Here is a 17,522-nt window from a genome sequence, read left to right as displayed (position 1 = left end):
ATTACTTGTAGGTAAATGGAGTAGATCTAAAAGCAGCAACCCATGAACAGGCAGCAGCAGCCCTGAAGAACGCAGGCCAAGCAGTGACTATTGTAGCTCAGTACCGTCCAGAAGGTAAGGGCTGCTTTATACATTCAAGTTCTCTTGTACGACTTGAAAATCAGAGAAAGATAATCTACAAACTCCTTCCACCTAACACATCTTCTGAGGAGAGGAGAAACAAATAATGTAATGGATGTTGTCACACACATGTTAGCATAATTGCAAGTGACCAGATAGGAATATCTGCAAGTGTTGGTGCCGTGGCTTGCTACATTTCTTTCTTTCACCATTTCAGAATTTTAATTTCTTCAGTAAATGTTGCCACTGTCATAACGTGAAAATTAATCTAGTAAATCCAGAACTGAGTAGAAATACCCTGTTGTTCTTTTCTATTTCCAGTTGTCTTTATCCTTTAATATGGTGGGTTTATATGCTTTAATAGTAGGACGATAGAAGACTAATTCCTTCTTTGCTGTGTCGATTCAGATGACCATCATTCATAAGGTTTTCATTCTTCAGTTTCACACTGAGCTGTTATTTCTATTTATCCCACAGTTTCTTCTGGTCCAGATTAGAGTGCAGCTGATGCTGATTAACCATCCCTGTGTGTTCTGCAGAGCACTGCATCATCAATACACGTATTTGTCCCCTTGTATTTCTGCAGCACATTTCAAATGCCTTTGTCTATTTGTGATTTTAAAAATTTAATAGTCTGAAATGAACTGCTTATCTTGAGTCTGCAAACTTATCTATTATTGGTGTTATATATACTAAAACATTTGTTTTATGAACTGTGATGATCAGCAGATTTCTCCAATTTTGCTAAATTGGTTGGCCCACCACTGAATCTTCCTTGCAGAGACTTGTCTGTTTGAAACTTTCCTTTAGCAGTACTGTCAAGGGGTAAGTGTAGGTGTTCATCAGGACTGGATGTGGAGCAGGATTGCTGCCTTCATCTATTAGGTGGCTGATAGCAGCACGCTTCTAGTCATTCTTTATTTCTTCTTTTCTGTCACCTTTCTTCTATCCTGAACTCACCAAGTGTTTGAAACATTAGCTTTCACATTCCCCAACCCCTCCACCTGCATCAATATCATATCTCTCTCCTGACCCAGGAACTCTGTTCATAATAAGGCCAAATGATTGATATGTCTGCTTCCTGGTCAAATCCCTGCAGCCAGCCCTTGTTGCCAGTGCCTGTATTGTCTCAGGAGGGTGTATCCTGGTCACATGTTCCATCTGTACATTGCTGTGTTCCAGGATTCATTTTCTAAGAGCACTCACTCTTTCAAAAAGAATAGTAAGGTCAGCATTGGTTCTGAAATACTTGGTTTGGCTTTGTGTCAGAATTGTCAAATATTTCTGTTGGTACACATTTGGCCTATCCTCTGCTTGGCTCTTCAGTGTTGTCATGAGTGGGTCAAATTTATGCACCCTCTTGCTTCTTGGGTAGGGGCCCCTCACCTAAATGAGAAATGAAATGTATGCTTTTATTTATCCCTGAGTTGTCCTTTTGAGCACCTGAGCACTTTTTTTGTTCAAAGAGGGCCTTTATGGTCACTATTTCTTCTGCCAGGAAGGCATGGTGAGGTGTGGCCCCTAGGAGAAGAACAAATGTTTCTCTGGTGTAGAATATGTGCTTCCAGGACTCAAACACTTTTTTTTCACTTGCCAAAGGATATATGTAGACTTCATACAAAATCAGCAGGTTTTCGGTCCTTTCTTTCTAGGGTTCAGGCTTTAAGATGAAAAGAATCCTTTCATACTTTGAAAGTCAGAACCTTTTAGAAGAATAGAACGAAACATTTTGGATGGTTCCTGCTCTTTCTGCATTGGAAATAACAGCTTTCTTCATTACTACTTGTCCAAGTAGATAATTTATTTTATTGCACTGTGTATTGAGGTACTTGACTGACTGCTGAGATTTGTGTCATTGCACAGAGATTTGCTCAGAACAACATACGCTGCCTCTTAGAAATTACTCAGTGACTGTCACTTGTAGATTTCAAGGCTAGAGCTGTTCTTATTCCTTCATGGCTACTGAAGCATTCCGAACAAGACTGTGTGCAGTTGAGCTGTATTGAGAATTCAGTTCTCAAAGACTTATAGGGCCCATTTGAGAGGATGCATGTGGGAGATGTTACTCAAATTACCCTAGATTATGGGCAGACATCTGATAAATTAATCAAAGAAAGTATTGATTCCTCCTCCCAAGATGCTTGGTCTGCATTGAGCATCTTTCTTTCTGAAACAGTGCTTAAAATCTCCATTTGGAGTGAAGATGTTAGAATCACATTAGGGCTTACTCTGCCCTTTTGAGGTATGCCATGAAGGAAAAGTGTAACTAGCAAATTGAGATCCATTGTACTTTGGAGGCAAAGAATGAATTGACTTGGCCAGCCTACTTCAGAGAGCTCTAGTTACTGATGTCTGACATCTCTGCCTTGTTCTTACTACTCATAAAGCAAGTTTGATTGGAAGTCCAGCTGTCAGCTTCGTCAGGTCTGGTGTGGGAGGAAAATTGAATCAGATACTCATTGTTTATATCTTAGAGATTAGTAAAAAAAATATTTCCTTAAAGGTTACTGTTTTTTAACATAGGAAAGCAGTCTGTTTGCAATTTGACTTTCCAAATAGAAAATACCATCCATGTGATTGAGTGCACTTTATAAAAGTGCATATGTTTTTTGGTCATCTTCATATTTCCTAAATTATATCTTTACATGGTAGTCTTTTCTCCTCACTAGAGTCATTTACATGGAATACTTTATATATATATATATATGTGTGTGTGTATAATTATCTTCATTTTTTGTTTATGCCATTTGGAAACAGGTTAACAAGTATTAAAATATTCATAAAGTAGTTGTTCATGATTGGTGCTTCTCAAATGTCTTCATAAAGATGGAGAGCATCAGGTATAACTGCTTGTATTGCATATGTATTTTATTTATATTTACGAATCCAGCAGGATTTTGTAAAAGATGCTGACAGCTAGGACAGATCAAGGAGATTCTAGACATCCATCAGGATTGATTATAACCAAGTAAAGAGATTCAGTATGATAGGAACATTTGGAAGACACTTGGGACCTGCTCACTTCACTCCCTGTAATTGTATATGACAGTTTGTATGTTCATAGATGTGATGGGGAATGCTAATTTATGTTTTTACATCCTATCATATTTCCTATTTTCCCATCATAAATTTCCCATTTGTCTTTCTCCTCCTATTTTTGGGAAAAGAGGATTTTTGCAAGCAGTTCTCTCATAGGAAAGCCTGAGTTAGGCTATAGAAAAATGAATCACTGGAAAGCTCTTTTCGTGCAAAGGGTTGAATTTTCCGTATCTGTTGCTTCAAATCCATGGTAACTAAACTAATTACAGGATTTGGGGTAGGCTATTATGGCTGAATGAAATTGATTTTATTGAATTTGGGCTCAAATTATGTAACTGCTGACTTCTTTCCCTTAAATGTCCACAATGTTCCTTGGTTATGGAATTGAGTGAAAATAGATATAACTGCATTCTTTAAAATGTCCTTCTGGGCATTCCTTTAGTTTCTAGGAGTGTTCAGTAAATTTGAGGGATGCCTTACAAAGTTTTTCTACTCTACTGAATTACATTTCAGCAACTTGCCAGCACTCTTTGGGACAGGTAAAAGCCAAACATGGAATGTGAGTGTGTTCTGCTGTTTACAGAAGTGGCTTATGCATCAGGCATGACCACACCTGTACTCAGTTGACCTAAGACTTTCTCCTTGTAGACTCCAGGCTTTATCTTGCAACTTGCCAGGAGCTACTGTTGGAAACTGGTCACCTATTGGGTTGTACTGGTACATCCTTCTGTGGTACATACACGACATGGGTGTGGATACAGAATCTCCCTAGTTGCGCAGATCAGTGGGTTTGGACCTGCTGAGGCTGGATGCTGCAGAGGAGGGATCTATAATAGGAGATGAGCAGGAGTTTGTGAAACAGGAATTATCCTGTAGAAATGTGGTTGGGAAGTCAGGATGTTGTTCTCATTTTCACCTTGATTTGGAAGCTTTTCCTTACTCCCTTACTTGTACTACAAATTTCTACCTGCTTTTAAGATGCCACTCATGAATAAAAAGGGATTTTGCTTTACTGTGAATTCCACTGGAAAAGAAGTACTGTGATCTGGGGCAGTTTCAAAGCAGGAGATGTTGGTTCAGTACAAAAAAATTGTTTTGATAAACCATTTTAATTTGTAGTGGCTTCTGCTCCATTTCGTTTTCATGTTGCTCCCTGGCTCTGCAGACACCTCAGTGCCACACTGCTGTGTCTCTGGGTCTCCTGCAGAGGTAGGATGGCAAGGAGGAATTGTCATGTTGGTGAGGAGGAATAAGAGGAAGCACTAAGCAATTTGGATATATGTGTACATCCTGGGAGTGGAGATTCAGAATGGTCAGAATTACGATCATGCTGCATTCCAGGGATACAGGAACTTGAGTGCTTGAAGGGAATGTAGTGAGGAGAGGAGCAGCAAGGGGGAAGTATAGGACTGTGCAGAGGCTTACAGCTCTTGGGGGCTCTGTGTCATGTTGACATCCATTATTACATTCATTCAAATTAAAAGGCCATCTGAGACGTAATAATAAGGTTGCCTCAAAATTCAGAATTTCTGGAAGGTTAGATTTTGCCATTCCAAAAAGGTATGAGGTGCCAGTAGGCTGCCATAACTGTATTATATCTTGAGTACATTTATGTGTTTAAAAATAATAGAACAGCCAAAAAATATATTAAATATATATTTGATTGAAATTTGGTAGAAAATAATTTAGTGGGTTAAGTTTTCTAGTGTAGTTATACTCTGCTAGATCAGAACTGAGCTGTGTTAAGGATATGGATAACATTAACTGCAGTTACATAATCGGTGAAGCTGCTCTTGGAGGGCCTTGAAGAAGGAAGCAGGCCAAGTCTATTGGCATCAGCAGTCATTCACTGGTCACATCATCTTTCCTGAAAGCAGGGCAAAATTCATATAAACCTATCATGACAGAAAAGTGTAGCAGTCCTTTCTGTTTCCCAAGGATTCACCTGACATACCAAAAATAAAATTACAATTTCTTTTCTGAAAGAGTGGTAAGATGTTTTAGTGATCAGATTAGCTTCGTGTTCTTAGGTGATCTGGTGGATCAGTGTAAGATTAGGAGAAGGTGGAACCAAAACATCAAGAGAAGACTTCAAGGTATTTTTGTAAAACATCTGCTTCTGAACCTACATTGTTCATATAGATAGTTAACACATATTTTTTCAGTTTTGTTAATGGAAACTTTTTATTTTTTCATTCCCTCTCGTCTTTAAAACAAATGACTCAAAAAAAAAAACAAAAAAGGAGGGGAACACAAAAATGTTTTGTTAGAGCTCTCTGCTCAATGGGCAGTGTGTGGCTGATTTTTCTGTTTACAATGCTGCATCTATGTACTGTTTTTTTAGTGGAATTCAAAAGAGAATAACAAAGCTCTGGGAAATTGTACCATTTTCATATGTATAAGCTAAGATTGCTTTCTGAGCATTAGCCTTGAAATATATTGTAAATTTTCCGTCTGCAAAAGTCCAGCTGGGGTAGCATGAAGCCAATAATGCTTGTACAAAACTTAGTTTTCATTAATTGTTTTTTATCAAGGCTGAGCTTCCCTTGCTTTATAGATGATGACATGGATTGTCTTAAACAAAAGTGGTTAGAAAGATCAGTGCATCCCAATTTCATAAAATGAAAAATTCTTGAAAAAAATACTTCAAGTAAAGTTTGCCCTGTTTTTGGGTATGTGGTCCCTGGTTTTCCAGGCTTCTGTTCTTGCTTGTTTTGTACCTGGTTCTACTCATTTGCAAGTAATCTATATTAGTCAATTAGAGTATCTTCAAAGCTGGACCCATCAAGATTAGAAAAAGGATTTTGCTATATATAGCCCTGATAGACATTGTAAATCGGCTTACACATGTTTTAATCCTTTAAAACCTCACTCCTACTCTTTAATATACAAAATAAAATTGGTTGTGCATGCTTGCTAAATCTTCATCAACATTTTTAGTGGATTCACTTCAGCAGTGACTGGACCTAGTCTCTTTCTGAGTTTTCCCAGGTCTGTGGGAGCTGTTCTTAACTAAATACAACTGCAGTTTCTCTAATATTTTGAAATTCCTTGGTCCAGTCTTTCAAGTGATTAATGAGATACAAGCTCATTAAACATTAGAGTGCATGAGAGTCACCAATAACACGTAGAATTCATTGTGGTCTCTCCCAGGCAACGTTAATGTCAAATGACAAGCATTGCAGCAAAATAATATCAATAATATCTCCTCAAAAATGATTTATGATGTTTTTAATATGGTCCATGAATTTTAAAAGAAAAACAAATGGAAGATCAATACAGGATCAGTGTGATGCTGGCTATCCTAAGTACCAGGCTCCATTTCCCTGTTTGGAGGCATCATGAAAAGGAAAATTGAATAGTCTGAGAGTTGAGAAAAGAATATAAATCAGTAGTTATATAAAATTGTCAGCACAAGGTTCTGCTTAGATAGATCCAACGGGTCCTGCTAAAGAGGGCTTTCCATAGACAGATGGGAAGAGGGAAGCAAGGGGCATACTTTTTTAATTAAAGCGAACTTTTTCAGCTCTACGTGGGTTCAATATATGTAAGAATCTCTGCTGCTCAGCGCTGTGTTGCCATCTGTTCCCTGTACGCACATCCCTGCTTCCTGGAGTTGCTGTTCCTTCTGTGCTGTTTGCTGAATTTCCCATCCCTTGTGTAGCCTTCTGCTCTCCTGCCCCATTTGCTAGAAAGTGTGTTCCAGACCAGATGCATTTTCATTGTGGCCTCATTTTCCTCTTCCCCTGCCTGCACAGACAATTCACCACTTTCCTGTGTATCTCTGTGTTTTGTTGCCCGCCAGATGGGCAGCCCAGGAGAGTTTCAGTGATCAGATCCTTTCTGGAGTTCCAGTTTTCTGTTCAAGTAAATATTGACATTGAACACACTACAGATTTCTAGGTAAAATCACTTCAGCATCTTTGAATCAGAGTAATCTACTAGGATTTGCTAATCTTCGCTCCTTTTGTTTCTTGCTGTGGAATGCATGCAGACATGAAATAGAGCAGATTTAGTGTAGTTTTGCACCATCTGGTTATCCAGTATAATTTTAAAGTTTAAACTTGAGCCCAGATGTATTCATCCTATGTTCTTAACAACTGATTATGTGTAAACCTGAGTAGGCTTTGGATTTTTTTCTTGGGTGATGGTGGGGTTCTGTTGGATAAATGCCATGAATCGAAGCAGGAGGTGCTTGTGCTTCCTCGGGGTCTCTGTTATGATGGCAGATACTATTCCCTCCCTGCCTCTAAACTTCTTAGAAACTTTGAGAAAATTCTAGTCAAGTAAAAATGCCCTTATTCTAATATTCTTATTTTATTTTGTTTCATGTTAGTTTTGCTGCCTGTTACCCTTTATTTGATGAATAGCATCAGCAGCTTTCCTAAAATGTAGACCTTGTAAGAGATTCTGAGTGAAGTTTCATTCAGTGCTGTTGCATATACACCCGATTTTGGAGCCTGATCAAATTCTTACCTGAAAAGATTGAGAGGTTGGATTATGTGGTTTTCTTGTGGTTTTGAATTTCTTTTTGGGTGGGCGTCTGTGTTTCTTGTACCACCATAGTTCTTATTAAAATACTATTTCAGAATCTCAGTGTTTTGATGGCTGTGCAAATTGGAAGCATATTTGTAAGTGGAGTTCCTATGACCAGCCTGCTTCATTTGGGTTAAAATCAGTTTTACTTTTTCATTTAAATAGTTTGTGCCCTTTCTATTTGGTTACCCTGATAACACTACACCAGAAATCAAATACACCCCTTCTCTTCATTTCCTGTTGACCAAGAAAGCAGGGTGTCCTTTTCATCTTGTCCACTGTGCCTGTTCCAGCTCCAAATTTCTGGAATGTTGACGTGACAAAACTTTTTTAAAAAGTTACGTATTTATATATGCATTGTATGATTTTGTCACAGACATGTGGAAGTTTGTTGTGGTGTGCACTGTGATTTAGGGGAACAAATATCAAATTTGTCATACACTATATATGGTTGTTATGCATATCTATAAGAAAGAAAGGACTTGCAAAGAAATAGTTCTCTAGCGTTTGTGAGAATCTAGAGATGAGAAGCTGAAGGAAAGTTAGAGATTGAAGGTGCAAAAGACACTTAATATCCAACTCAATCACAGAGATAGAAATATAGCCTCTTCTAGTCAAATTAGCAGAGCTCACACTTTATAATGCTGAAGTTGAACCAACCCTACTTGGTCAACCCTTACCAGGGGACAGGTGCTGACCCTTTGGGTATCAAACAGATACTGCTTTTCTGATGCTATTAAGAGTCCTGCTGCTGTCTTATTTTCTGTCTCCAGCATTAGTTTCAGTACCACTGTATGTAATACTAAGGTTTCTTTTTTTTAAAAACCAAAATCCTGTGTACTTTTCAGCTCCAAACCCAATGATGGTGAGAATTTTATCCATCCTGTTCCTCACAAAACATTCTGTTATGAGGAATATAACCCAAATTTTAGCTAGCTCTACATCAAGGGAGCTCACCAGATTCTGACTGCACAGTGCTTAAGCTTCTTCTAAATATGAAATTTCTTGGCACTCCTTCTTTTCAAACATAAAGCCTTCTCAGTCCCAGCCCATTAGTTTCCTTTTTTTGCTTTATTCATATGGCAGGAGCTTCTGTGAAATTATTCTCCTCCTTACTCCTACAGATGTCCCTGTCATTCATTCAGCACTTACTTCCCAGGAGTTCTGATGAGAAGAATTAAATTAATTCAGGAAGCTGCAAGACCTGCAAACTGAGGATGAAATATAGGGTAGAGTTAAGCAATACTGGGAAATAGCCTCCCTGGTAACCCTCTTACATCTATGTGCTGCATGGGAGGAAGTCTGATTCTTCAAGCAAATGACACATGATACAGAAATTTGTATTTTTTTCCAGTAGCTATTACAAAGAGCTGCAGATATTTTTAGTACTGAACAGGCAGTAGCACAAGAAAATGCTTGGATTATCTGATCTTTTCTGTGATTACTTCCCTTTCACATAGGGGCACACAAAAATCTTTTAGGTCTGTCGTTTCTTGGGTATAAATGAGTAAAATGAGGTGACTTACCCAAGGCCCTGCAGGGCAGCAGTAGCACAGCACGAGTGAGTTGTTCTCTCACTGCATCTGAGCCCTTCCCCTAAGGAATGTTGCTTTCTAAAAAATGTCGTTTTCTCACATTCCTCCTCGGTTACTGTCCTGTCATCTTACATTCTTTTGTTGTTAGTGATAGCATTGGTAGTCGTGGAAATAATGTTTTTTATTCTCTTGTCAAACAACCTCATCAGTTTGATTTAGTGCTGGTAAAGTTTTTGATCTGAACTTTATTTGTAAAAAGGCACTTGGTGCTATTTTAAAAACTAAGACATCTTTAAAAGCTACTAGCTTTTGCTTGTAGAGGACAAAAGTTAGGGTTATTTGAGAGACTGTTCATATTGTCATAATCTGGATAGGGTTAATTATAGATGCTATTGGTGCTCACTGTATGATGAGTGTGTGGGGAGAAAGGGTCACAGAACATAATATGATAAAACATTCACAGTTTTTAGATGGATGTTGAAGGAACCTTAGTTTAAAGATTTTCTCAAGATTATTTATTTTAGAGTTCTTTCTCCCAGTCTTTCACTTCCTGAATAACTGTGGTGCCCACAGGGAGTGAGGGTGCAGCTCAGGAGAGCAGCTCATTGCCAGTCCAGCAGCTGCTTGTGGCACACACGCCCTGGCTCTCCCAGTGTTGGCTTGTTATAATCTGGCATCACGTGGTCTCCTGGGGAAGGTGGTGGCTGCAGAACATTTCGTTTGACTAGGAAGGGTTTACAAGTGGATCTGTTGATCCTGAAGTCCAAACTATTCAGCTGAAGGAAAAACTTACTTGCTCTGAGTTCGTATTTTATGCTGACAGCATGTAAGTACCTCACTTCAGGAGATGTTTGTCCTGAAGAAGCAATTATTTTTTTCCTGCCTGCCTTTGTAGCTAAAATCAAATGCATTTAGCATAGTTTTATTAGTACATGGTGCTGCTTAAGAACACAATCCGTTTTTCCAGGATTAACATTGTACATAATTCTGTGGGGCCAGTTTGAATCTCTAATGCTGTTTACAAGTGAATTGAGATTCGTGCCAGAATTCTAGATTTTTTTTTTCCTTTCCTGAGCTCCCAGAGGAACAGTCTTATTTCAGAAGATGTTTTGCATATTTCCCACCTTGTAGTGTTAAATTCCTTATCTCAATCAAATCCAGTAATTTTGAAGTAAATACAGTTTTCATTCCCATTTTTTAACATTTTTAATGTAAAATACATAGTTCTTGATTATAAACATGTATTTCATATGTATGTTCTGAAGTTTCCTTTCTATCACGGGGTAAAATTTATCTGTATCTGTCTTTTTATTTCTATGAAATGGATAATTATTAGTAGAAATGTTTGTCTTAATTAGAAAAAAACAGTTACTGTGTACTATAGATTCCAATCAAGAAATTTTGAAGTATAATATTCTTGTGTATTTTCTTCACCTAATCAAAATTATTTCAGATTTTCTTTCAGTTTAATAGCTGAAGTTTGGCAGGAAATTAACTGCCATGCCTGTCTTTGTTACAGAATACAGTCGTTTTGAAGCTAAAATCCATGATTTACGGGAGCAGATGATGAACAGTAGCATTAGTTCAGGATCAGGATCTTTGCGAACCAGCCAGAAGAGATCCCTCTATGTCAGGTAATCATCTTTTTCATAGTATTGCTACTGTGCTTTTCTGCTTTCCTGTAGACTTACTATTTTGGTATTTGCATTTTCTTACAATTATTTACTAGGTATTAATAAATGGATACTTATATGCAAATATAATTTTAAAAGTACTTTATTTAGACTGATTAATGTAATATAGCTGAAAATGAAGTAATATCCCTGAGAACCCTAGATGAACTTTGAAGAGTGGTGCTATTATTTGCTTTTAGAAAGATGATAATCCATCAGCAAAAACATGCATTTCTTCTTTAATTCAGTGTATGTGAAGTCTTAACAACTTGCTTGGTTCACTTTGTGTTTTTGTGACAGAAGTCTTCATATTCTCCCTTGCTCAGTACTTGAGTTCAAATTTATGGTCTTCCCTTTCTTAAGATTTGATAGATTTCCATCTTATTTCCTTCAGCTTACTTTAGTTGTTTTCTTGGCTTTATTAAGAAATCTTATTTCTCTATCCAATTGCATTTTGTTATGGAATATTTTTCCATGGTAACCAAGAGAGAAAATGCAAAGCAAATGAACTGAGCATACCTCATTAATTTATTCATATCAAGTTTAATGTAAAGGAGGCGGCAAGGAAGTGGAAATGTAAGAGCATGAAGCAGATGAGAAAATAGGTGGTTTCACAGGGAAATTATGGCAAGGTGCAGCTTATTCATGTGTCATTTAATTCCTACATCAGTTATCATGTACTGATAAAGCATAAGTATGGAATGTAGGTAAAAGGATTGCGTTCTTAAAAATAAATTGATTTTTGAATTCCCCAAATCAGCTTATCTCTGGATTGAATCAGGGCCAGCAGTAGCCTCTTGGTAGGGGCCAGAATGTTTCAGTAGAGCAGGTACAGCTTCAAGTAGTTCTGGTGCTTGGGTTAAGCATGGTTAAAAATGTTGTAGGACCTCACTGATTTACCTGCTAATAGTAAGCAGGCTCAGGTGCTGTTGACTTTTCCCATCAAAGCAGATACTGTTTTGTTCATGGTGTGTTCTATCTACTGAGCTATGGGAAAGGAAGCAAGTCATACATGAAGCAGTTCCCTGATTGTATTGATGGTCAGAAAAGTCATGGTCCTTTGTAACCTATTTCTGAATGCTTTGACACAAATGTAGCTAAATACTCATAGGGCTTCTATTTAGGTTGACTCTAACAGGTAGTTCCTGTGTTTTGACATATCATTTCAGTAGCTGGATTCTGTTTTCTTAGATTTGAGCCTACTTTTTTTTTTATACTTCTGTCTGCATTAAATATTTTGGGGGTCAGAATTAAAATTTCTTAACAAAAATGCCTTAAATACTAAGGGTAGGTGCTTGATACCACAGTTATCCATATCTTTGAATTTCCACAGGTAGCTAGGTGTACATATGGATATTTTGCTGAGATCTTCCTTTCCATAATCCCAAGATTTATTGCTTTAGCCCTCATCATATAACTAAGCCTAAACAATTCTAAATGCTTTTGTTTTGCTTGGTTAGCTATAGCCTGATTAGGTTCTAAAGTGCTTATGCTCGAGTTTGCACTCTGGTCTGATATTTTAACCCACCGACAAGCATTTTATGTTTACGTAGCTTTTATTCCACTGATGGAAGTTGTTGAGCTTTTGACTTTGCCAGCTGCTGCAGAACTTGCAGCCTTCTCCAGGTTGTTGACAGAAGCCTTGTGAGGACTGGTTTCATTGAAGGTTTTTGAGGCTCAATAATCAGTTTTGGTATAAGTCAGTACAAAAATCTAAAATGCAAAAATTCCACTGCAGAAATACTTTCCTACCCACATCTCTTTACAGAGGGTGCTGTTAGGGCTTTTGGGATCTGCTCATGTCATCGCACCAAAAGTTGTCAAAGACTGGGAGGCAACTTTGTATGCACAGAAAGAGTTCACATCTGTTCTGTCTGGTTTCTGATGCAATTTTGACCACATTGAAGTAACTTTTATGAATATTTTCACATATTGCTAGATACTGACAGAACATGTTAGTTATCCACTTTATTCCTGATAATAAGTCACTCTGGCATAATCATACTCTACTTTTAATTGTACCATTGCAAAGCCAATGTTAGTAACTTCAGCTATCTTTTTTCAGTAGTACTGGGTTTTGGATATGCCTTAAAGGATGCCAGTTATGTAACAAAATGCTGAATTGAATGGTAAATCCAACAGTAAAATGTTTATAGGCACTCAATCACAATTGCAGAAAACCTATTAAATAAAAATACTCTGAAAATCATCTCTGCTGGTTTCTCAAGATCATGGTAACAAATTAGGAAGTAAAATCAGCTACATCACTGTATCCCTGTAAACATGGTATCTTTAAGACTAGTCTACCTGTAAGCAGCATTTTTGTGGTATTATGTAATATTAAGGAAAAGGCAATTGTGTTTGCCTGAAGATACAATTTGAAGTAAAATGGAATATTTTTCTTTGTATGTATATCAAAAGTGACACATAGCAATCTAGGAAACAGTCCTTGGAGAGCAGTACAAATACAGCAATTCAGCAGCAGTTGACTCTTCATTTGCACATCCAAGTCTCCCCCCACACCACCACCCTGTCCCCAGCTAATTCAGATGTACTGATGTACCTTCTCTTACTTTGCTTTATATTTCTTCTGGTCTTTGTTCTAAGAGAAGACAGATTCTCTCATAATAATGTCTCTGGGTTTGCATCTGAGCTATATCCATATCATCTGCAGCTTCAAAAAGCCCATGTGAGATACCTTCATGGTATCAAGTTTCTGTGATATGTTGAGAGAGACTAAATCTGTTCCATATTTTATCTCATCTTCTGTGGCAAGATTCAGTCTGCAATGTGTGTAGCATTCAAAATCAAAAATTACTTTTAAATTTGTACCTTCTTCTCACCAGCATAATACATTCCAAATTCAAACAATGGTGCAGATTTGTGCCTGAATCAGAGAAAAAAATGGTTATATCTCCAAGGTGAAGAAACATAACAGTTTTAAAATGACTAGGATATTTTAACTAAATCCTTTGGAAAAATAAGATCAGATATTAGCAGCAGGCGAAGTGTACTTGCCTGAAGTTTAATTGGGTCATCTCCATGTTATCCTCAGAGTTCAGACGTTAAATTTCAAATAACTACCAAAAACTCAGAAAAAGAGAACCTCCTTTACAAGCTGACCTCATTTATTGTGAATTGGTAAAATTAATTCATATTTAATTAAATGAAGCATGTAGATGCTTTTGCTGCAGGAATTTCTGGTTGCTTTTTTTGTTGAAGAAATGCTTCAGTCAACAGCCTATGATACTGAAAGTAATGAGTGTGGCAGGTAAAAAAATACTCTGGAATATTTGGCACTGTTACAGAGCCATGAAATTTTTGGCTTTGAAGCATAAGCACTTATGAAATATGTAACCCAACTTCAGTTTCTCTAGACTTCTGGATGAAGGAGCTGAGTTACCTTTTTTAGTGCTCTTTGGTTCCAGAGTAATACAAAGTGAAATAAAAGGGAGGACTTGGTGCTTTCTCTAGAAAATAATTTTTAGGGCTTCCCATTTAGATTTAAATAGAGCTTTACAGTAAATGGACTACATTGAATGCAGTAGTTGATCAGGAATACTAAATTTATTTCTAAGTAAATTGGGTTTATAACTTACACTAGGTAAATGTGTACATGGCATATTTAATCTGTAATAAAAGTCTCCATGCAGGGAGTTAATAGTAGTATGTTTTATATACCAGCCTGTATGTAAATGCATCACCTGGGCTGTGAAGTGAGTTCTTGGTTGATGACATGCCAGGCATACAGGAAAAGCCATGTTAATCACTCGGAATCAAAAAAAAATTGTGTTAATTCTATTTGCTTTTGAGGTCATATATATAATCATTAGCAGTTCCTGGTATTCCTATAAATGTTAGCTGCGCAGTTTTGTCACTATTGTGTGACATTCTAAACGATCTTTTTAAAAAACCATCTTCATCAGCTTTGACTTTTTTGTCCAATAAAATTATTTTTCTTGGAGTGACTTCACCAGAAGAAATGATTGAAACTGCCTTTCATTGTGCAAAAACTGTTCTGTGTAACCATCTATCTAGTTTGATGGTTACACAGTTTGATGATTACATGTTGGTAATAACGACTTTATCCATTTCTGCTTCCATTTCACTCCTGAGTATTTTTTCTCATGTAGTCAACATATATGTTAATGCTGTTAAGCCCAGCTCACAGCTTTTATAAATTTATATGCAAACTCAAAAATAGAAGTTAAAAGAGGTGCTGGTAGAAATCATTACGTGAATGCTAACAAGGAATCTCAGGAAATAAATTTCACGATTCATGTAATTAATTCAGTGAAAATGTATACAACTTAAATCTGCATTGAAAGTACATACTGGATTATGTGCAGTTTATTTTGAGATATGAAATGATATTTGTCCAGAGTGTCTCTTGAACAAATGTGCAGAATAAATGTGGAGGAATAACTACTTCCTATCTGAATAATTTTCTTACCTGCAGTATCTTGGCCGTTTCAAAGGAAAAAAAATTGTTCTGATTTTTTTAAAAATAATCAGGATATCCTAAGTATGCTATGGAATTAACCCAAAAGATCTTATCATGAAGGTTGCACTGCTAAGGAAGGTGGTATTTCAACCTCCAAGCTATTTCAAAATTAAAAGCCTAAATTTTGTTATAAACTTAAATTAACGGTATTGCAGACTTAAATATAAGGCTCTTTGTAGCTGAAGAGTAAATATTTTGAAGCCATTTTAAAATTTCTGTGGTTTTTTAGACATTTTTAAAATGTTTATTAAAACCTTTAATCCTTTAGGAAAAGTTGTGTTATATTTTATAACCCAAGAAAGGCATGGTGTCTCAAACAACTCTGGTTTTGCAATAGATGCTGAAGGTGAATTGGTCTGACAAAATATTTTGGATTTTTTCCCTGTAAACAGTTTGCTATTGGTTATGAATAAATGCAGTTCAAACCCAAAGAAATACACTCAGTGCTTTAGAAAGGCAAAATTCACAAAGTGAAGTACATTTTGGAGCAAACAGGTTATGACTTACATGGGTTAAAAATTTCTGTGATATTAAAAATCTAGCAGAAAAAGGTATGTAAGACCAGTGTTTGGGATAAAGTGACAAGCCGAATTTGGACAAGGAAAATGACACCCTTTTAAATCATCACACTGCAATCTGTTGGTACTACTTTGTGATGGCTTGGTATCGAGTAAGTTGGATTTGGGTATTGTTCAGAAATTGCAGCACTGACAACATACAAACTGGCAGATGAAATGATGTTGAGGATTTTTTGGATGGTGTCATACAAGCACTTATTTTACATAGGTGAGGTTCAGGAACTATTTTCAAATATAAAAGAAGAGTTGTTTAGAAGGCAGAATCTTAGGAGTAATGTCTTGCTGTTTGCTACGAAGCTTCTGTCATCTTTCATTTCCATGTCCTCATTAAACCCTCAGCTGTGCCAGGGAGCAGCATACTGCAGATATCTTCATTTCCTCAGGGAACTTGTCCAGGTATAAAATGATCCAAAAGGGAGAAAAGATTTTACTTGTAAACCAGATCAGTTCTGCATCAGTTCTGCATCAGTTCTTTTCAGGCACCTATGCTTTCTTAAGCAAGAAGGGGAACAGGAGTCAGTACAAAGCAGGCATGGATGTGGGCGGGGTAATAGTGGCTTGCATAAACCAATCTTGCTGCCAGAGGGAATGTTAATAAAACTGTAGTCACGCAGCTGCTATTCAGGTATTGTGAGTGCCTATTATTTGAAAACAGGCTTACCTTAGGAAAAAGGATGAGATTCTCTTGAAATGGTCAGGAATTTCCCAAAGGAATGTGCATAAGGTTCTCTGCCTTTAGGTACTACAGTAGCAAAGTGGTGATCAGACCATATTTCTCAGTTGGTTTTTTTTTCCTGGGAGCAGGACACTGACTTTTATTTGAAAGACAGTACTAAACTGTACTAAATTACTAAATAATTTCAATTTATAACTTGATATGAAACAGTGTACTTTATGGAACTTTTTTCCATGCTGTATGCTTTAACTACTTGCGTGCTTTTTTATCCTAGGCTGATATATAACTTGCTCTGTGCAAAGTACTTATTGAATTGCAGATGTCTTCTATAGAGCTTTTGTAAAGCACTAGAGGTTTGCTCTGTATGAAGTTTTTTCTCATTCATTAAAGCTTAGAAGTGTGTGTGGATACTGTTCTACATATTCTGTGTGTGTATGAGAGAATGTATTCAGCCTTCTGTAAGTACCTGTCAGAATGATGCAATCATTTATGAATAGTACAGGCAGCTTGCTTCATATTTTGTGCTATTCATACTTTCCTGGTTTTTTCTTGCTTTTTTCTATGTTTAATTTTTTCTTTTCAATGTAGAGCTCTTTTTGATTATGACAAGACTAAAGACAGTGGCCTTCCGAGTCAAGGATTAAACTTCAAATTTGGCGATATTCTCCATGTCATTAATGCTTCTGATGATGAATGGTGGCAAGCACGGCAGGTAACTCCAGATGGAGAAAGTGATGAAATTGGAGTTATCCCAAGCAAACGGAGGTATGTCATACTTTAGTGACTTTGAGATGTCTGCTATTAAACATCTGATCTGATTAATACATATACTGTATATGCTTTTCTCTTTGTTGTTAATTC

At 36.9% G+C, this 17,522-nt stretch overlaps 1 protein-coding gene across 12 annotated transcripts in view; it reads left to right on the top strand.

Annotated features, from left to right (window-relative positions):
• Positions 1-17,522, top strand: part of DLG1 (discs large MAGUK scaffold protein 1) — a 187,938-nt gene that overhangs the window by 148,745 nt on the left and 21,671 nt on the right. For all 12 annotated transcript variants that reach the window (XM_069024442.1, XM_069024441.1, XM_069024438.1 and 9 more), the window contains 3 exons: positions 12-114; positions 10,750-10,864; positions 17,250-17,426. In XM_069024442.1, the coding sequence (XP_068880543.1) occupies positions 12-114; positions 10,750-10,864; positions 17,250-17,426 (395 nt within the window). The remainder of the gene's footprint in view (positions 1-11; positions 115-10,749; positions 10,865-17,249; positions 17,427-17,522) is intronic.

Source organism: Aphelocoma coerulescens, chromosome 9 (genome assembly GCF_041296385.1).
Source record: "Aphelocoma coerulescens isolate FSJ_1873_10779 chromosome 9, UR_Acoe_1.0, whole genome shotgun sequence".
NCBI lineage: Eukaryota > Metazoa > Chordata > Aves > Passeriformes > Corvidae > Aphelocoma > Aphelocoma coerulescens.
Note: the sequence above shows the minus strand (reverse complement) of the source record. Positions and strands in the feature narration are given on the sequence as shown.